This window comes from Ipomoea nil, unplaced genomic scaffold, assembly GCF_001879475.1.
Source record: "Ipomoea nil cultivar Tokyo-kokei standard unplaced genomic scaffold, Asagao_1.1 scaffold2845, whole genome shotgun sequence".
NCBI classification, from domain to species: domain Eukaryota; kingdom Viridiplantae; phylum Streptophyta; class Magnoliopsida; order Solanales; family Convolvulaceae; genus Ipomoea; species Ipomoea nil.
The window spans coordinates 9,294,004-9,311,483 of NW_017619273.1; the positions used below are offsets into that span (position 1 = coordinate 9,294,004).

At 40.8% G+C, this 17,480-nt stretch overlaps 1 protein-coding gene across 1 annotated transcript; it reads right to left on the bottom strand.

The window, feature by feature from the left end:
- Positions 1-1,730: 1,730 nt before the first annotated feature.
- On the bottom strand, positions 1,731-4,475 carry LOC109160022 (putative axial regulator YABBY 2). The gene is made up of 5 exons (XM_019308131.1): positions 4,357-4,475; positions 4,088-4,217; positions 3,909-3,957; positions 3,191-3,266; positions 1,731-1,878 (listed from the first exon to the last, which is right to left on the bottom strand). The coding sequence occupies exons 1-5, from the start codon at positions 4,462-4,464 to the stop codon at positions 1,780-1,782; spliced, it is 462 nt and encodes a 153-aa protein (XP_019163676.1). The 5' UTR covers positions 4,465-4,475; the 3' UTR covers positions 1,731-1,779.
- Between the last annotated feature and the right edge of the window lie 13,005 nt (positions 4,476-17,480).

Consider the following 17,480-nt stretch of genomic DNA (forward strand, 5'->3'; position numbering starts at 1 on the left):
TTAATACCATAACGATCTAAATCATACTTATAATGCAAAAGTATAATTAAAATATTAAATTTTGTTATGATCTAAATAATCCAATGAAGACTAATTAATTAAACGAAAAAAAAATTAACCTAATTTTTTTTAAATGCATAAAAATCAAATAATTTTTAAAGTTCTTGATATATAATCTTTGATGCTTAAATTTTAATGTTGTGTATTTTGCTGGACTCATTATTTGAACAAAGTTTATGTTAAATTTTATATTATATATTTTTTAAAATATATTTTAACATATTCGTAGTATATGTTTAATAATTATGCCAACTGTAATTGAGATGAGGTTTGAACCTAAGACCTTGCTTATAGAAATTGATGAGTAAGTTAAAAATAATAAATAGTTAACGGAATATTCCGTTACTAAAGTTTATACTAACGGAATTTAGGTTATTTAAGGGAAGAAAATAATATAATAGAGGGTAAATAAGGAAAATCATTAAAAATACTAAAATCAAAATAATATGAACTATTCATTTTAAGAAACAATAAACCATTCATTTTAAGAAACAATAGGACCGACATTTTTTTGTTCCAGTTAAGGGCCTAACATTATTAGCTCTTATTAGAATTGTAGATAGATTGTAGATATATAGTATAAGTATAGATAGATATGATAATATTCATCTTGACCATAAACGGCCTCCGATATGACTGTCACATTAGCACATGGAAGTATCCAAAAAAAAAAAAAAAAAAAAGGGCAACAATGCAAACAAAAAAGGAAACACACTGAAAAGGAAAAACACAAACTAAAGATACTATATTACTAGAAATAAGGCACTTGTTACTATGCCAAAAGTTATATCTAGTAATAAATGTGTAATTATATTTTTTTTATACTTGCGTAACCGTCGATGTCACATTTTAATAGTAGAATGCTGGGTTCAACCCTTTAACCTTCCCTCAACATATATATATATATATATATATATATATATATATATATATATATATATATATATATATATATAGAGAGAGAGAGAGAGAGAGAGAGAGTAGGGTGAGTTATTATTATATATAAGGAATAAGGGTCAAATAAGCCACGGAACTGCACACAAGAATGCAATTAGGCCATTGAACTTAAAAAACTTACAATTGGGTCCCTAAACTAACCAATTTCATTCAATTTGTCCATTTTTCAAGTTTCTCAAGTTGCTAACAAGTTACCCCTCCACCTAAGATGCATGTGTGACATTTAAAAAAAAAAATTAATTTTTTTTTTTGAAAACCTTAAATTAGTTTTTTTTTTAATGTTTAATAAATAAAAATTAAAATAATTTATTTTTAAATTAAATTTTTTTAATGTTTAATAAATAAAAACTAAAATAATTTTTTTTTTGAAAATAAAATCCAAGCCATGTACGACGTCTTAACAAATTATTTTATTTTCAAAAAAAAAAAATTTTTATTTTTATTTATTAAACATTAAAAAACTAATTTAAAAATAAATTATTTTAGTTTTATTTATTAAATATTAAAAAAAACTAATATAAAAATAAATTATTTTTAAGAAAATGACACATATGCATCCTAGGTGGAGGGGTAACTTGTTAGTAACTTGAGAAACTTGAAAAATGGACAAATTGAATGAAATTGGTTAATTTAGGGACCCAATTGTAGGTTTTTTAAGTTCAATGGCCTAATTGCATTCTTATGTGCAGTTCAGTGGCCTATTTGACCCTTATTCCTATATATAATTATGAATTTATGTTTTGTTGGGCATTGATAATTTAATTATTGAGTGGCATCCTGATCTCCAACTGCATCATCCACATTGGCTTGTCTGTTTCCAACCAGATTTAGTCCACAATGAGTGAGAGGAAAATGTGCCCACTGCAATTACCATTTAGTTACCAATTAGTATATTTTAGTCAACTTATAATGAAACTTACATACAAAAATGTCAACGAATGAAAAAAAAAAAATCTCTAACGATTAATGATTGAGCATCACAGTAATATTATTTCGGATCATATAGCAGGATCCATTTACTTATTACCGATAAAAGAAGCTAAACTAATTCACATTCGGTGCGCACAAGAAATTTGTCCACTTTAAGCATAATACTCACACAGAATTACATTGTCACTGTCGAGATTCAAACCTTGGTCTTTTCTTCTAAATATTGCCTACTGAATCATTGAGCTAAGTTTGTGCGGATAATATATAGACTATATACTTTTAAGATGGTTGCTAGAGGGTTGACTCTGTTATTATTATTTTTTTCTCTCTCTCTTAAATCTCAATCAATAAAGGTCAATGACCTTGATGTCTAGTGGCATGAAGTGGCTCTCCCAAATGGGAGTTCATGAGTTTAAATTCGAGTGGGAATAATATTGACTCTTTGTGCTTGTCAATAGTACTCAAACAAAAAAAAGAGTTAAGAATATAGTGTTTCAAAAAAAAATAAAAATAAATAAAGGATACGTAACGGAAATGTATATTCTCAAGGAAAAGTTTCCAACTTAATTTAATTAAAATAAAATAAAGAGTAAATACCAGGCAAGGTTTTTCGAGTTTGAGTTTTGAATTTAACCTACTGTAGTTTTTCCGTTACGATGTTCCATTTCAGCTGTGAAATTTAAGGGCAAAACAGTCTTTTTATTGCAACCCTGGCCAAAACAATTCATTTTCCTTAAAAATCAACATCTCTGATCTTTTCCTTAGGCTTCCCTTCTTTTTGGTTGGAGTTGCAATAAAAAGACTGTCTTGTCCTTAAATTTCACGATTGCGACGGAATATCTTAACAAAAAGATTATGACAGGTCGAATTCGAAATTCGAAGGATCACATAAGATCGATTTAAAAATTTAAGACTAAAGGTGGGCGAAATCACTAAACTCGGAAGACTTTGACTGAAATTTACTCTAAAATAAAATATACGGAGTGATGGGTTTTCTTGAAAATGTATTAGTAGTAGCCATCCAAACGAGCAGGGTTTCTGGTCAAAAGGAAAGTGGAAAAGAGGAGTAATATAATATTGCTCGCAGTGTTACGTTGCAAACTGGCTTCTTTTTGTTCCCCTCACTAGCAGCATGTATATATTCAATGAAGACAGCCAAGAAATTAAACCAAAAAATATATATGTATATATAATACAAGTAATAATATCATTTTCAATATCTTAACAGTAGTAACTAACTTACATTTTTTGCAGCAGCGCTAAAGGCTTCTTTGTGGCTAATTTTTGGATTGCTTGCTTTTATCCTATGGATCTCCTCCCTACCAATCAAATTAGACGACATCATCATACTCTCTTCACACACACATATAGGCTTGTGGTCATATAAGAACACTTCCTTAAGTGAGAACGTGTGACCAAACATGAATGCACATAATCTACTCCAAGATTTTTACTGTCATCAAAACATGCCTGAGATCAAATAAATTGTGTGCACTTATTCTTGTTCCCACATGCATTCTCATCTAATAAGTGTTCTCATATGATCCAGAATATATATATATATATATATATATATATATATATATATATATATATATATATATATATATATACTATAATGTTTAAGTACATTCACCGGTTCCCGTGAGTCCCGTGAGACCCTTTGTAAATGAGATAAGCTACTACACAAACGCATACAAGATAGATTAATTGTGTGCATCCATGCTAGGCGAATTGCACACAATCTAACCACTGTGTATTCGTGTAGTAATTTTTGTGCATTTTCGAATGGTCTCACATACATGACTCACAAGAAAATATTGTTTTATTTGATTATTATGTTATATATATATATATATATATATATATATATATATATATATATATATATATAGTTGAATAAATTTAATAAAATCAACTTAAATTAGATTTTAGAAATGTAATTACAATATCCAACTTACTTGATGAATCGGTTGTATGCAGAAGGAGCACGTTGTCTCTTCTCTAAGGCTGCACAAAATGATATAACATTAATAAATGAAAAATAGGCGCGCGCGCGCACACACACACACATATATATATATATATATATATATATATATATATATATATATATATGAGAGAGAGAGAGAAAACTAACTGCGCATAGGAGTGAGTATAGATTGCTCAAGTAGTTGATCATGAGACTCAAATACACTAAACATGTTGCAGTTGTAATTAAATGGAACCGACCCCGCCATGGCATCTTCAAATTGATGTTGTTCTTGTTGCTGCTCATTACAACAAACAATATAATTTTGCATCAACATAAAAAACTTACTAATACCCATTAATTTCTGGCCTAAGTTTCAATTACAACAACAATAACAAAAAATAAACTTTTTATTTAATTTATTTATTTATGGTTACCTGGAAATCTTGGAGAGGGAAAGGGTGAGGCAAAGCTCCCAGATCAACAGACAGCAAATTGGAGCATTGTCCACATCTCACTACAACAGTGTTCAGCATGCTGCTCATGCAAGGCACACTAACCTAACAATGTTTGAACTCCACAAATTAACCACACCCATTCATTCAAATCACTAAGATTCTTTAATATATAATTCTAAAAAAAATAGTGAAACAAAGATATATCCATAATGTAACATTATATATTCTGGGATATCCCATAATTCTAGGTTAATTAGGTTTTTGCTTTACTGTCTGGTGCAGTGGGGGATGGCTCTGGACCATCCATCAGATGCATTATATTGCAAACACCAAGGCCATACATGTGGTAATGGACTACCCTTTGAATTGAAGAAACTCTGTTTTCTTTTGATGCATATAGTCATTAATGTGCAATCCAACTATCAGTTTAGGTTTTTAGTTGAGATGGAACACATGCTTCAATTCTTCTCACTTTTTTTTCTTCTTCATTTTCACATTTTGCGGTTTCACTTCCTCTTCGCGCAAACTTCTTCAACATAATCTCATAAAAGAAAAATTCATAATTTCATGACTGCACATTCATAAATCCATGCCTGCACATTCATAATTGCATGGATTTATGAATGTACAGTTATGAAATTATGAATTTTCTTTTATGAGATTATGAATTTTCTATTATGAGATTATGAATTTTCTGTTATGAGATTATAAATTTACAGTAAATTCATAATCTCATAACAGAAAATTCATAATTTAATAAATGTTTTTCTTTTATGCGATTATGAATTTTCTGTTATGAGATTATGAATTTTCAGTACATTCATAATCTCATAACAGGAAATTTATAATCTGACCAAACGCGCGCCGTTAAGACCACATTAGCAAAATTTTTTTCTCGTAAAAACGACACCGTTTGAATCCGTGTTCACCATTCATGGTGAACACGTTTCCAGGGCATAATTTGCCAAGAAACAACTAGATCAGGGGCGCTTGCATTGATCAGATCATAATGTCCTCTTAAGGGAGGCAGGACACTCCCTTTTATAGTGTTCAAGAGCTCCCCATATCTTGCCAAGTGAACGGAGATGCTTCACTCTTCATGACCCACTTGTCCATGCTATCAATCTGCATGCATTAGTAGTTAACACGTCTTCACCACCCTAGCTACACACATGTACACCTTCAATACTGCGCCCGCCTTCTTGCATGGCTTCGTCGCAACGTCGCCACACCATGGGGGCATCAGGCTCGCTGGGGGCCATGTCTGGAGGTGGCCAGCGGCCACGCCGCCGAATTGCTAGCGGGTCATGCCAAGTTTGTAAATATGTCAACCACAAATGTCAGAACAAATAGAAGCAGTAACACTTTAGCACACAAATGATGGAGTGGCGTGGTGGGTTGGTACATGTGTGCTATGTTGGAGGTTTTGGATTAGACTTGCTCCAAGTCAATGTGTGGTGCACTCGTGGTGAACTCCTTCTCTCCTACTCTTTTGTGTCTTTTTGGATTACCATGTCTTCCTAGCCCAACAAGATTTGGACCAACATCCTTCCTTCACCACCCCCACTTCTTTTTACTCCAAGCCAATGTGTGGTGCACCGGTGGCGAACTCTTTCTCTCTACTCTTTTGTGCATTTTTAGGTCACCATGCCTAACTATCACCACCACCATAATACCAGGACGACACAACCCCAACCACCACCACCTATTATTATTATTATTATTATTATTATTATTATTATTATTATTATTATTATTATTATTATTATTATTATTATTTATGTACTATAAACTGGTGTATACCCTATTGAGACGTTAAAAATTTTGGAGTGGTGTCGTGACGACTCAATCTCTTGGCATTTAATTTGCCAATGGGTCTTCATCGTATTGTATATCCTTAACTTGCTGCTTCTCTATCTTATACTGCCACTGAACATTTGTATTTCAGAGCGTTGTGAGCGCATGCATTCCTTCTGAAAAAGCCCAAAATTGAAATAGATAAAAGAGATATTTTTGTTTTCCTTAATTAATTGCGTGACTTTTCTTCTTCATTTTCACATTTTGCGGTTTCACTTTAATTTGAGATAAGCAATGATTTCGGACATTCATAAATTATGAATTCATGTCTGCACATTCACTTTGGAACCATGCCTACGCATTCCATCCCGTCCGAAATCACGGACATTCATAAATTATGAATCCATGCATGCACATTCACTTTGGAACCATGCCTACACATTCACTTTGGAACTATAAGATTATGAATTTTCTGTTATAAGATTATGAATTTTCAATTATGAAATTATGAATTTTCTGTTATGAGATTATGAATTTTCTGTTATGAGCTGAGATTATGAATTTACATTACATTCATAATCTCATAACAGAAAATTCATAATTTAATAAATATTTTACTTTTATGCGATTATGAATTTTCTGTTATGAGATTATGAATTTACATTACATTCATAATCTCATAACAGAAAATTCATAATTTGATCAAACGCTCGCCGTTAACTCCACATCCGCGAACTTTTTTTTTTTTTTGCCTAAAAACGACGTCGTTTGGACTTGTGTGCACCATTCACGGTGAACACGTTTCCAGGGCATAATTTTCCCCTGACGGGTGTATCTTTATATATAATGGTCCTTTGCCTAGCTATTAGGGTTATAAGGTAGAGTAGCCTATATATTTGCTTTATCAGTTTGAGCTGATCAATTGATTTACCTAACAGGTGTACTTCATTGTGGTCTTTTGCCTACAAGGTAGGGTTATAAGGCGGAGCAGATTGGACTTCTTGATTTGGACCCGTCAGTGTGTTTAATGGCCCTTACTTTATTTGTTTATTTATTTCGTATAATCAAGTTTAATTTTTGTGTTTCTTCTCCTTTTAGATCAATTGGAGAGGGAACACTTCAAGAAATTAGTTCAAGTGACAAACTTTACGCTATCGGGAAATGCTCATAAAATCATCATTGAGAATCCTTTGAAGAAGAGGATAAGGATTTTCCCAACACTTCTAAACCTAGGGTATACCTGATGAAAAAATCAATGAGAAAGTCAATTGCTTTATTCTACACATCACGAAAGACATGGACCAAGTGAACATCTCATTACCTTCACGTCTCACACTTTCAAGCTTCTAGTCATTGATTAACATAGCTTGGAGATTGAAATTGAAGAAAGAGCGGAAAAATTGAAGAAGGATTTGAAGAAATGTTGTTAGGAACACTTGTATTAGGATTTTGATGATACCAATGTAACCTAGAATGTAGACCCCTAACCTTTATTATTTTTAATCGCTGCTTTCGTCCTAGACGAGAGTTGCCATAACTCACATGTAATTCGTGTTAAGCTAGTCAAACACACGAAGGCGAGTTGTGCTTAGATGTTAGGGTTATCAAGACGAAAGAAGACACGAAGCATGAAGCATCTACAACGAGAGTTAACTCGAAAGAACAGTCTTATTTATGACAATCCTTCAAGACATTCTTCCTCTTCAATAGCAAGAAGAATGTCTCCACTGTCTGACTTGACAACATCCTAGGAACAAAAGGACATCAACTTGTGGGACACACATACCAAGGAGCATTAAATGAAGATGTATTATTTCCTGAAGCTAAAAGACAAAACCCTAGGGCTATCCATGCCATCAACGACTACAAGGTACAAACCTCATTAATGAAGCATTTAATGCGGGAAGCTCCCCGGTCCTTACCCACTAGACAATAGGTTTGAAAATTCATCTCCCTCCAACGGATGAAATTTTCCTCACCTATATAAACCCACCTTCATCAACTAAGAAGGTGCTGGTTCTTTTCACTCGATCTAACTTTCAAGCAAAAGCTCTTAAACATTCTCAGTCCTCAGCAAGCTTTTGCGAACCAGTGTTAAGGTGTGAAGATACTTGAAGAAGTTCATTGATCCTCATCTTACACCTTGAAGAAGTCTTGCAACTTGTACGAAGCAACCATCTCTCATCAGTCAAGACTTCACCACGTTGGAGAAATCAGAAATCATTTTCTACCAACCTCAACTCTGAAGAAGACGTTGATAGAGGCGGAGTAAACTCGTGGAGTTGAAAAACCTACGAAAGCTGTCCGGCTTAGTGATCAAGGAAGCTTTCGTGCATTTGTACTAACGAGTGATAGTGCAAACCTTCCATAAGTTGTGGAAGAAGAGTGGAGTAGGCAAAGTTGGCCGAACCACTATAAAAACTCTCGTCTCCCATTCTCTTTACTTACTCTATTTACTTTTTGCATCATATCATCTTTCGCGCCAATACCGAAAGTTTCCATTATAACGACAAACCGTGCAAAGCAAGTAAAACGAATTCAACATCTCCGCTGCACTATAACTCCGAAAGGTTGCTATTTAGCAAAATACGAAAAGAGTCTATTCATCCCTCCCCCTCTAGACTCTCGCTTTAACGCTACCGGGACCAACAAATGTAATGAAGAAAACCACTATAAATTTCTATGGTTGAGACGAAAGCGGAGGACCAATTTTGGGTATTCTTTTTTTTTTTTTTTTTTTTTAAATAATAATAAATGTCTTGTGAATTGACACTAAGGGTGCGTTTGGAAACCTGAAAAATAATTTCTGGAAATTATTTTTCGGGTTTCTAGTGTTTGGCTAGAAGGGAAAAATGGAAGTCAATGAAAAATATGGGTATGGTCAATGTAAAATAGAGGGGATTTTCTGGAAAATGACTTCCCCTGTTTTTTAGGAAGTCATTTTCTATTTGCAGTGGAGCATCCAATCACCCGTTGCTGCCACCGCCGCCGCCACCACCACCACTATCATTGTATATTTTAAATATCTAAAATTAAAAATAATTATGTGCATTTTTCAGAAATGAACCAAACACGTCAATACAGTTTTCTGGAATGCAACCAAACACGAGAAATGAAATGTTTTATGAAAAATGACTCATTTTCTAGAAAATATTTTCCAGAAGTCATTTTCATACTTTCCAAACACACCCTAAGCATAATTTATCAAAATTGCTATCGTCACTTGATTAATTAGAACAAAAAAAAATATATAAACTAAAAATAGAAAAATAATATCCAAGACACTTTTAGAATCAACAGTTATTTAAATAGACAACTCCTACCAAGTTGGTCAGAATAGATAACTCCTACCAAGTTGGTCAGACTATTAGAGCCGCACCACTATATACTTGCAAGTCACTATATACATAGTAGTCAACCTCATATTCAATTTTGATGATAAGATTTTGAGCTTGGTCTTATAGGCTTTCTCTCAACAATGGATAATTCCATTATAAATAGAAGGGAAAGAAAAATACTTCAAAATAAATTACCTAAAAGAAGTACCTACAATTCAACAAGAGGATTAGTCACTGTATCCGACGATGAAAATTTTGGATACACCCAAAAAATTAATGATGGTGTGCATGTTTTTTATTATACACTTAAAAGTTACTGTGGGAACAAGAATACAACTAACAAATGTGACTGATGGTTTTTGGGTTTTCGGGCCCAAGGAGGTCCAACACAACCTTTCAGCTGGAGGATACACCTTTCACAAAAATATAAGATTCAGTGAAATGAGATGCTAATTCTTTGTATTCCCCCTCTGGGTTCTCGACGAGTCTCTCTTACAAGGGTGGAGGAGCCCTTTTATAGTGGTTCCTCCTCTACCGACTTAAAGGCCCATAATGGCCGACTTCAAGGCTGCTTTCAATGTATTGAGCCGTTGGGCGACGTTACAGAGTCTGCCAACGGCTCTCTCTAGCTCGTAACCGGCGGACCTAGTCCGACCATTAATGCCTCAACGGCTCTCTGTCTCGACTTCTCTGAAGGCATCCTCAACGGTTCTTCTAACCGAGTCTTCCCCTGGGCTGGGCCCAGACCGACTCCTCATCTCTGGCTTATACTCAGGCCGGGCCACCCTTCGTAGCCCTGGACTGGGCCTTCTCTTTGGGCCTGGGCCGAGTCCTGGACTCGGCCCACGCATTCCTCGAGCCTGTCTTGTGTCAGCCCATTCTTCCCTCTCTGGTCCTTCCTCTTTGGGCCCACTTTTCTTGGGCCGGGGTTCTCACCCCATCAACTAGTCCCTCACTTTTCCGTACCCGGTCCACCAACCTGGGTTTGGAAAAGTAGTAACCGTCTCCTCCTTCAGCTCACCGGATCCGCGCCTTGAATGACTCATGAATAGCCCAGATTATCCGCTATCTCCCAGATCTCGCGGGACCGTTCGAATCTGCTCGACTTGTCTGGGCACCTATAAATGACCTCAGCCGCTCTTCTCATTACTCACTAACTCTTCATGGGTCGCTCACCATTGAAAGGGAAACGAATTGACTTTGGGTCGCCTTGGCGCCCGTTACCCTCCAAGCGGACTCGGCCCGAAAGGGAGCCCAAGAAGAAGGCTCCTCGTCCAGCCCCCCAAAGATCTCCTGTCGGCGCTGCTTCTCCAGCTCTTCGTCCGCCGAATCCTGCTCGCCGTGAAGCTGTTCCGTCTTTTCGCCATTCTCCCACTCCGGCGACCGCTCGAGTGACTTCCCCGGGCGGAACCGTCGTTGACGTGCCCGTCCCGGAGCAACTGACCTTCCGCATGACCTTTTCCATCCCTCTGGATGACTTGGATGGTCCGATTACTGGGCTAATGAACGAGGAAGATTTCGCCCGCTACCAGGAAATGTATCCGGACGATGAAGAGCTGGTCGTGCCACCACTCATGCCAGCCTTCTGGGATTCGCTTTGCCCATCCCCTCCTGGACCATCGGGAGGGTTTTTTGGGAGCGACTCCTCTTCGCCGGGCGAGTAATTACGTAGGCCGGGGCTGGCCTTATGTTCTAGGGGGGTAGTCTTTTAGGAGCATTTGCTTTACTCTTGCTGTAATAAGCTCCATATAACCTACACCCTCTTATATTATAATAAAACACTCTCTGCATTCTGCTTCCGCTCTCGTATTGTTAGTGCACTCGTCCGCCTGAATGGTTGAGGAGTCGGCCACAATGTCGAGTCCTCCCTTCGTTTGACACCTGTAAAATTTTTCGTTTCCCAGGGCGAGCCAGGCTTTTTCAGTTTAGCGTGCGAATCTCGCCCTTCCCGAGCTAATTTGATGGGATTAATCTTTGACAGAGATTCGCGCCACCCATCCAATCCGGCTCAGTCATGTCAGTTATGATTCCCTCCGTGATTTGCGCCTGGTTTATCGCCCCTTCGAGTCTCTATATAAGGGCTCTTGGTGGCTTTACACTTCTCGTTATTCCTCATTCTGAAACTTCAAGTCATGAGCTTCAGAGACGGTGATTGCCGCTGGTCTATTCGCAACAAGGAGCACGCCCGGCTGGAGGAGCTCCGGCAGTAAAGGGCGGCTAACGGAGGGCACCTGGTGGGCGACTCCACCTCTAACCCTATCGTGGTGCCTCTCGACATGCTTGACCTGATGATCGTAGAGCCGGATGACGCCGAGATGGAGACTGTGGTAGAGGACCCGGACCCTGAGGTGGACGAAGAATGGGTGGCTCCCCCGCTTTTTGGCATTGCCATGTCGCCGAGTGCTCTGGAGAGGCCCCTGCAGATGATTGATGATGGGAAGCCCGCAGTGTATCTGGATGAACTGCCCGAGCCTGAGCCTGAGCCGAGTCCTTTGCCTTTCCGTCCCCACTACTTCCTGGAGGGTCCGCAGCCGGTGCGTCATGCGGAGGAGAAAGAAGCTAAGCCCTAGGCCCGTCTTTTCCTTGTAACATGTGTGGCCGAGTCCTCGGTCTTGTACTCCCCTGTTTTATGGAATAAAAAATCGTGTCTTTATATTCGACTCTTGGTTTTGCCTGTCTCTTGGCCGACTCCCGGTTATCATGACCGACTCCTAGGGTTTTGTCCGGCTGATCCTCTTAGGTGAGGGACTCGCCGAATCCACCGGCCGACCTCGCAACCAGAAACTTGTCCGGGCCCTTCAGTTGGCCGGACCCAGCCGGGTCTTTTCTAGAAACTTCCAGCATGATCTTGGTGGGCCCCCATGGCTTCGGCCTTGATGGGCCTTCGGCCTAGCAGGCCGGGTCACAGCTATCCAGCCTCGGCCTAGGGTAGACGCGCCGTCTACAGGCTAGCCCTAGGCCTGAACCGTCGCCCCGCCCTTCGAGGCATTAAACGCGGCGTCCCTTCGACGTCTTGTCGCCTCCGATTCCTCCACTGAGAAGGCGCCGCGTGGCAGCCTCTTGGACTTCCTTCTCTCTTTAAATAGCTCTTCTTCTTCCTACTTTCCCTCTTCAAGTTTCCACCCAAGCTTCTTTGCTCCTTCATCGTGTTTCCAGCCTCAACTCAGATCTGTAAGTAATGTCTTCCTCCTCTCATTCTTCTTCCACCCGTCGTCAGTCCTTTGACAATCCGGCGGGGACCTCGCCGTCGTCCTCTTCTTCTTCCTCTATTGTCCGCCGTCTGGAAATGCCGGCGGGCTTCCAGGCGGTGTCTTCTTCTTCTTTTCTAACCCCGTCTTCTTCTGGGGCGGCCACTCTGATGAGCCCAGCCCCGCTAACCACGGTGGCGGCTCTGCCGGACGGCGTCGAACGGCCGCGAGGCAAGTTCGACTCGATAGTTAGGCCGTCCGTTCTCTCATCGAGTGCTACAGCAGCGGACCTTGACATGGCCCGTTTTTTGCTTGGCCTTTCGGCCATGGTTATCGCGGCGGAGGGCCGGCCTATCCATGACCCGCCGGAGGGTTTCGTAGGCATTCACCTGCACTCGGTTGCGTTCGGCTTCCGAGTGCCTCCTCACCCATTTCTTTCACTTCTTTTCCGGCATTACAACCTGGTTCCGGGCCAGCTGGTGCCCAATTCTCACCGCCTCCTTACCAGCTTCATCAACCTCTGCCACTGGGGCTGTCCGACTCGATCAAAGAGTGGAAGCCCCTTTACGTTTTCGTCCGACCCCGCTCTTCTTCCTTCTCTTTCCCGACCCTGTGGCCGGCGACTCTCTTCAAGCCTTGCTCTCGGCGGGCTGTCTTTACAGAAGATGCTGTCCAGGGCGGCAAGTTCTTGAAGAGCCTGGGGCCATACTCGGTCAAGTATTGGTCCCGGGTCCGGGCCATGGCCAAGCATGGCCTACTGCCGGAGGGTGCGGCCATCATAGGTAGCGTCTCTTTACCCCGTTCTCAACTTTCCTGTGCTTCTTTTTTTTTTTTTTTTTTTATTTCATCCTGAAACACTCATAACTGTGCGGGTTTCTTCTACAGGTCCGTACGATTCCGACTCCTCCAGCTCCGACGAGGCCGTCGCACCGACTCCTGAGATGGCAGACAGGGCTGAAAAGATGAGGCGTCGCTTGACGCAGCGCTCCACCAGTGCCGCCGCCGCTTCTTCCTCTCAACCGTCGCCGGTGATTCGGCCGACTCCTCCTCCTTCCCACAACGTGGTCGATCTCACGCCCTCGCCAGTGGTGTCGCCCACTCGGCAGCCTCCTCCTCCTTCGACTGAGAGCCCAAGCTCCAAGCGCCCAGCCGAACACACTGAGGAGCCGACCCCCAAGAAGCTCAAGTTGTGCCACGAGGTGGACGCGGATGCTCAGATCTGGATGGGCGCCACCTCGGTCCGCAAGTGGTGTGCCGACGTCCTCCTGCCCAATGACGTGGCGGCGACTCAAGCCTTGGGGGATGGGTATATCATCGAGGCCTCGCTTCGCCAGTCTTACCGCGTAAGTGTCACTGACTCGGTCCCTATTCCCCGCTCTTTCTTTTCTTTATCTGACTCGCGACAACCGCGCATAACGTCACCTTCCAGATGGAGATGGGCAAGCGGCTCCAGAACTTTAGGAACGATATGCGGTCCATGGTTCTCAAGCTGCGCCAAACAGAGGAGGCTCTCCTGGAAGAGCAGGCGAAGCACCTCAAGACGGTGGAGGTGCACAACTCCGAGCTGCTGAGGGTTACCCGTCAATGGGAGGAGGAGAGGGATAAGGTGGAAACGATCGCCGCGACCTCCGTCGAAGATTACAAGAAGTCGGCGGCGTTCGAGGCGGATGTGAGAGCGGTGGTGGAGGCTCGGAAGAAAGAGGTGGCCAAGGAGTGGCTGGCGACCCCAGAAGGCGACGAGTTCCTTTTGGATCTGGGCGACCGTGATTACCGCCTCGGTTTCCGCGAGGCGCAGACAGAGATTCACGCCACGTTGCTGGCCCGCGACTCCTCGTTCACTCCCGAGGGCTGGGGCCTCAAACTGGTGTTGGATGCTGAAGGGCCAGCAGCGCCTGCTAATTCGGCGACTCTTCCTACAGCGACGCCTCCAGAGCTTACCGAGTCCTCTCCTCAGGCGGAGGACCCTTCTTCTGTTCCCCTAGCTGGACCAACGGCAGGGGCGCAAGTTGAAGGGGTCGACGTCGACACCCCTTCCCCAGTAGCTTAGGGCTTTTTAGGATAGCCCTTTTTTTGTAAAAGGCTGGCCTCATTTTCGGCCTTATGTTAATGAAAAAGCTCTTTCTTCTTTTTCTCTTGTGCTCTATCTTCGAATCTTTCTTAATACTGCCGAGTTTCTAAGGCTCCGAGCCCTTCTCCCTTGTCGAGCCCCTCAATCGAGGCGACTCCTGGGCCATCCCTTGGAAACGACTAAGGGTCTGGGCCCTTGTTTCCTCATTTTTTCTCGCCGAGTCCCTCAGTGGAGGCGACTCTTTAGGCTTTTTCTTTCTTAGAAACGGTTTAGGGTCAGTGCCCCGTTGTTTCTATATATACTCGCCGAGTCCCTCAGTCGAGGCGACTCCTTTTGGCTTTTTCTCGGAAACGACTAAGGCTCTGGGCCCTTGTTTCCTAACTCCTTCTCGCCGAGTCCCTCAGTCGAGGCGACCCTTTAGGCTTTTACTTTCTCAGAAACGGTTTAGGGTCAGTGCCCCGTTGTTTCTATATATACTCGCCGAGTCCCCCAGTCGAGGCGACTCCTTTTGGCTTTTTCTCGGAAACGACTAAGGGTCTGGGCCCTTGTTTGCTAACTCTTTCTCGCCGAGTCCCTCTGTCGAGGCGACTCTTTAGGCTTTTAATTTCTCAGAAACGGTTTAGGGTCAGTGCCCCGTTGTTTCTATATATACTCGCCGAGTCCCCCAGTCGAGGCGACTCCTTTTGGCTTTTTCTCGGAAACGACTAAGGGTCTGGGCCCTTGTTTCCTAACTCTTTCTCGCCGAGTCCCTCAGTCGAGGCGACTCTTTAGGCTTTTACTTTCTCAGAAACGGTTTAGGGTCAGTGCCCCGTTGTTTCTATATATACTCGCCGAGTCCCTCAGTCGGGGCGACTCCTTTTGGCTTTTTCTCGGAAACGACTAAGGGTCTGGGCCCTTGTTTCCTAACTCTTTCTCGCCGAGTCCCTCAGTCGAGGCGACTCTTTAGGCTTTTACTTTCTCAGAAACGGTTTAGGGGCAGTGCCCCGTTGTTTCTATATATACTCGCCGAGTCCCTCAGTCGAGGCGACTCCTTTTGGCTTTTTCTCGGAAACGACTGATAAACATTATTTTTAGTGTTATTTTATATAATCTTTTTATAATTTATTTGTAATAATTAATAATTAATTAATTAATATATATATATTTTTATTTATTATTATTTTTAATAGCTTTATTAATTTTGTTCAATTTTAGAATAGTTATTATTAAATTTGTTTAGTAATTGAATTCTGTCAGTCTAATAATTATTTGATCTTAATTTAATAATAATAATAATAGTAGTAGTAGTATTTTAGTTATACTTGGTCAGTATGGAGTTTTAATAATTGTAGAATTTTATTGGGTTCTACTTTATATTATTAAAGTAAAAATTATTCTGATAATTCCGCGGTTAAAGCTTTTGTGCGGTAAACTTAAGCTCCGAACCAGTCAACAATCACTAGGAACGGAAAAGGAGATCGCAACTTCTTCGGCCATTGACGAGCGAACCAGTCTTCAACAATTTGAGCGAGTAGCGGGGAGGAGCAGTATAAAAGAGGGCAATGTGCAGAGGAAGAAGGATCAATTTTGCCCCGGACCAATTCCGGTGGCAGCGTTGGAGAACTCCGGCGACAACTTCTTATTCCGGACGCAAGCAGCCTAGCTTTGACGGTGGCAACAACGAAATTTGGCAAGCTTAAATTACTTTTCCTATTTTGTCTTCCTTTTCTTCGATTCGTATTTCGTAATGTTCTCTGTTTCAATTGTTTAAATTCCCAAATTGTGGTTACAGTGTTTCACTTCTTCAAATCCCAAAGAAAAACTAAGCTTTGTAATTGCTATTTCTAATAATTGGTTAAATTCAATTTCATTCCATAATTATGTTTTGCTAGTTTATTTCTCTGGAACATGAACTAGTAACCATGAATTTCTTGCATTATTAACTTAAGTTTTAATATTGCCCATTAATTATGTTTTATCAAATGATACTTTTATTGAGATGACTTTAGTTGAATTTGATCAATTTAGTTAGAGTTAATCTAGTTTTTATTCCCTAGTTGATTTGTTTTGTGGTTAATTTATCATTTTGCCGTGTCACTATTTTTGCCTGCATTTCCATTTAGTTTAGTCCATATTGATTGTTTGTTATTCTGTTTTCTGGTTTAATTTTATTATTTAACTTCCTGAGTTTAATTGATCGGTATCTTTGGCTTTTGATTCTAGTACCTTACATTATCAAGTCAATTGTTTCTTAAATTTAAGTAATTAGAATTAAATTGCATCGTACAATTCCTCGTCGGATCGACCCTTGCCTTTGCACGCTATCACTATAACCGACTCGTGCACTTGCGAGGACATAAAAATTGTCCATCAACGACTAAGGATCTGGGCCCTTGTTTCCTGACTCTTTCTCGCCGAGTTCCTCAGTCGAGGCGACTCTTTAGGCTTTTACTTTCTCAGAAACGGTTTAGGGTCAGTGCCCCGTTGTTTCTATATATACTCGCCGAGTCCCTCAGTCGAGGCGACTCCTTTTGGCTTTTTCTCGGAAACGACTAAGGGTCTGGGCCCTTGTTTCCTAACTCTTTCTCGCCGAGTCCCTCAGTCGAGGCGACTCTTTAGGCTTTTACTTTCTCAGAAACGGTTTAGGGTCAGTGCCCCGTCGTTTCTATATATACTTGCCGAGTCCCTGGGACGGTTAGTTGTAACCCATGTGCTTTATTTAGATTTTTGGAA

What these genes read in the sequence shown, in the direction of transcription:
- LOC109160022 (XM_019308131.1), bottom strand. Translation starts at nt 4,464, where the DNA reads ATGAGCAGCATGCTGAACACTGTTGTAGTGAGATGTGGACAATGCTCC. An exon ending in TCCCTCTCCAAGATTTCCAG is followed by an intron (nt 4,218 to 4,356) that starts GTAACCATAAAT and finishes TGTAATGAGCAG; the next exon opens with CAACAAGAACAACATCAATT. An exon ending in TTAGCGCTGCTGCAAAAAAT is followed by an intron (nt 1,879 to 3,190) that starts GTAAGTTAGTTA and finishes TGGTAATTGCAG; the next exon opens with TGGGCACATTTTCCTCTCAC.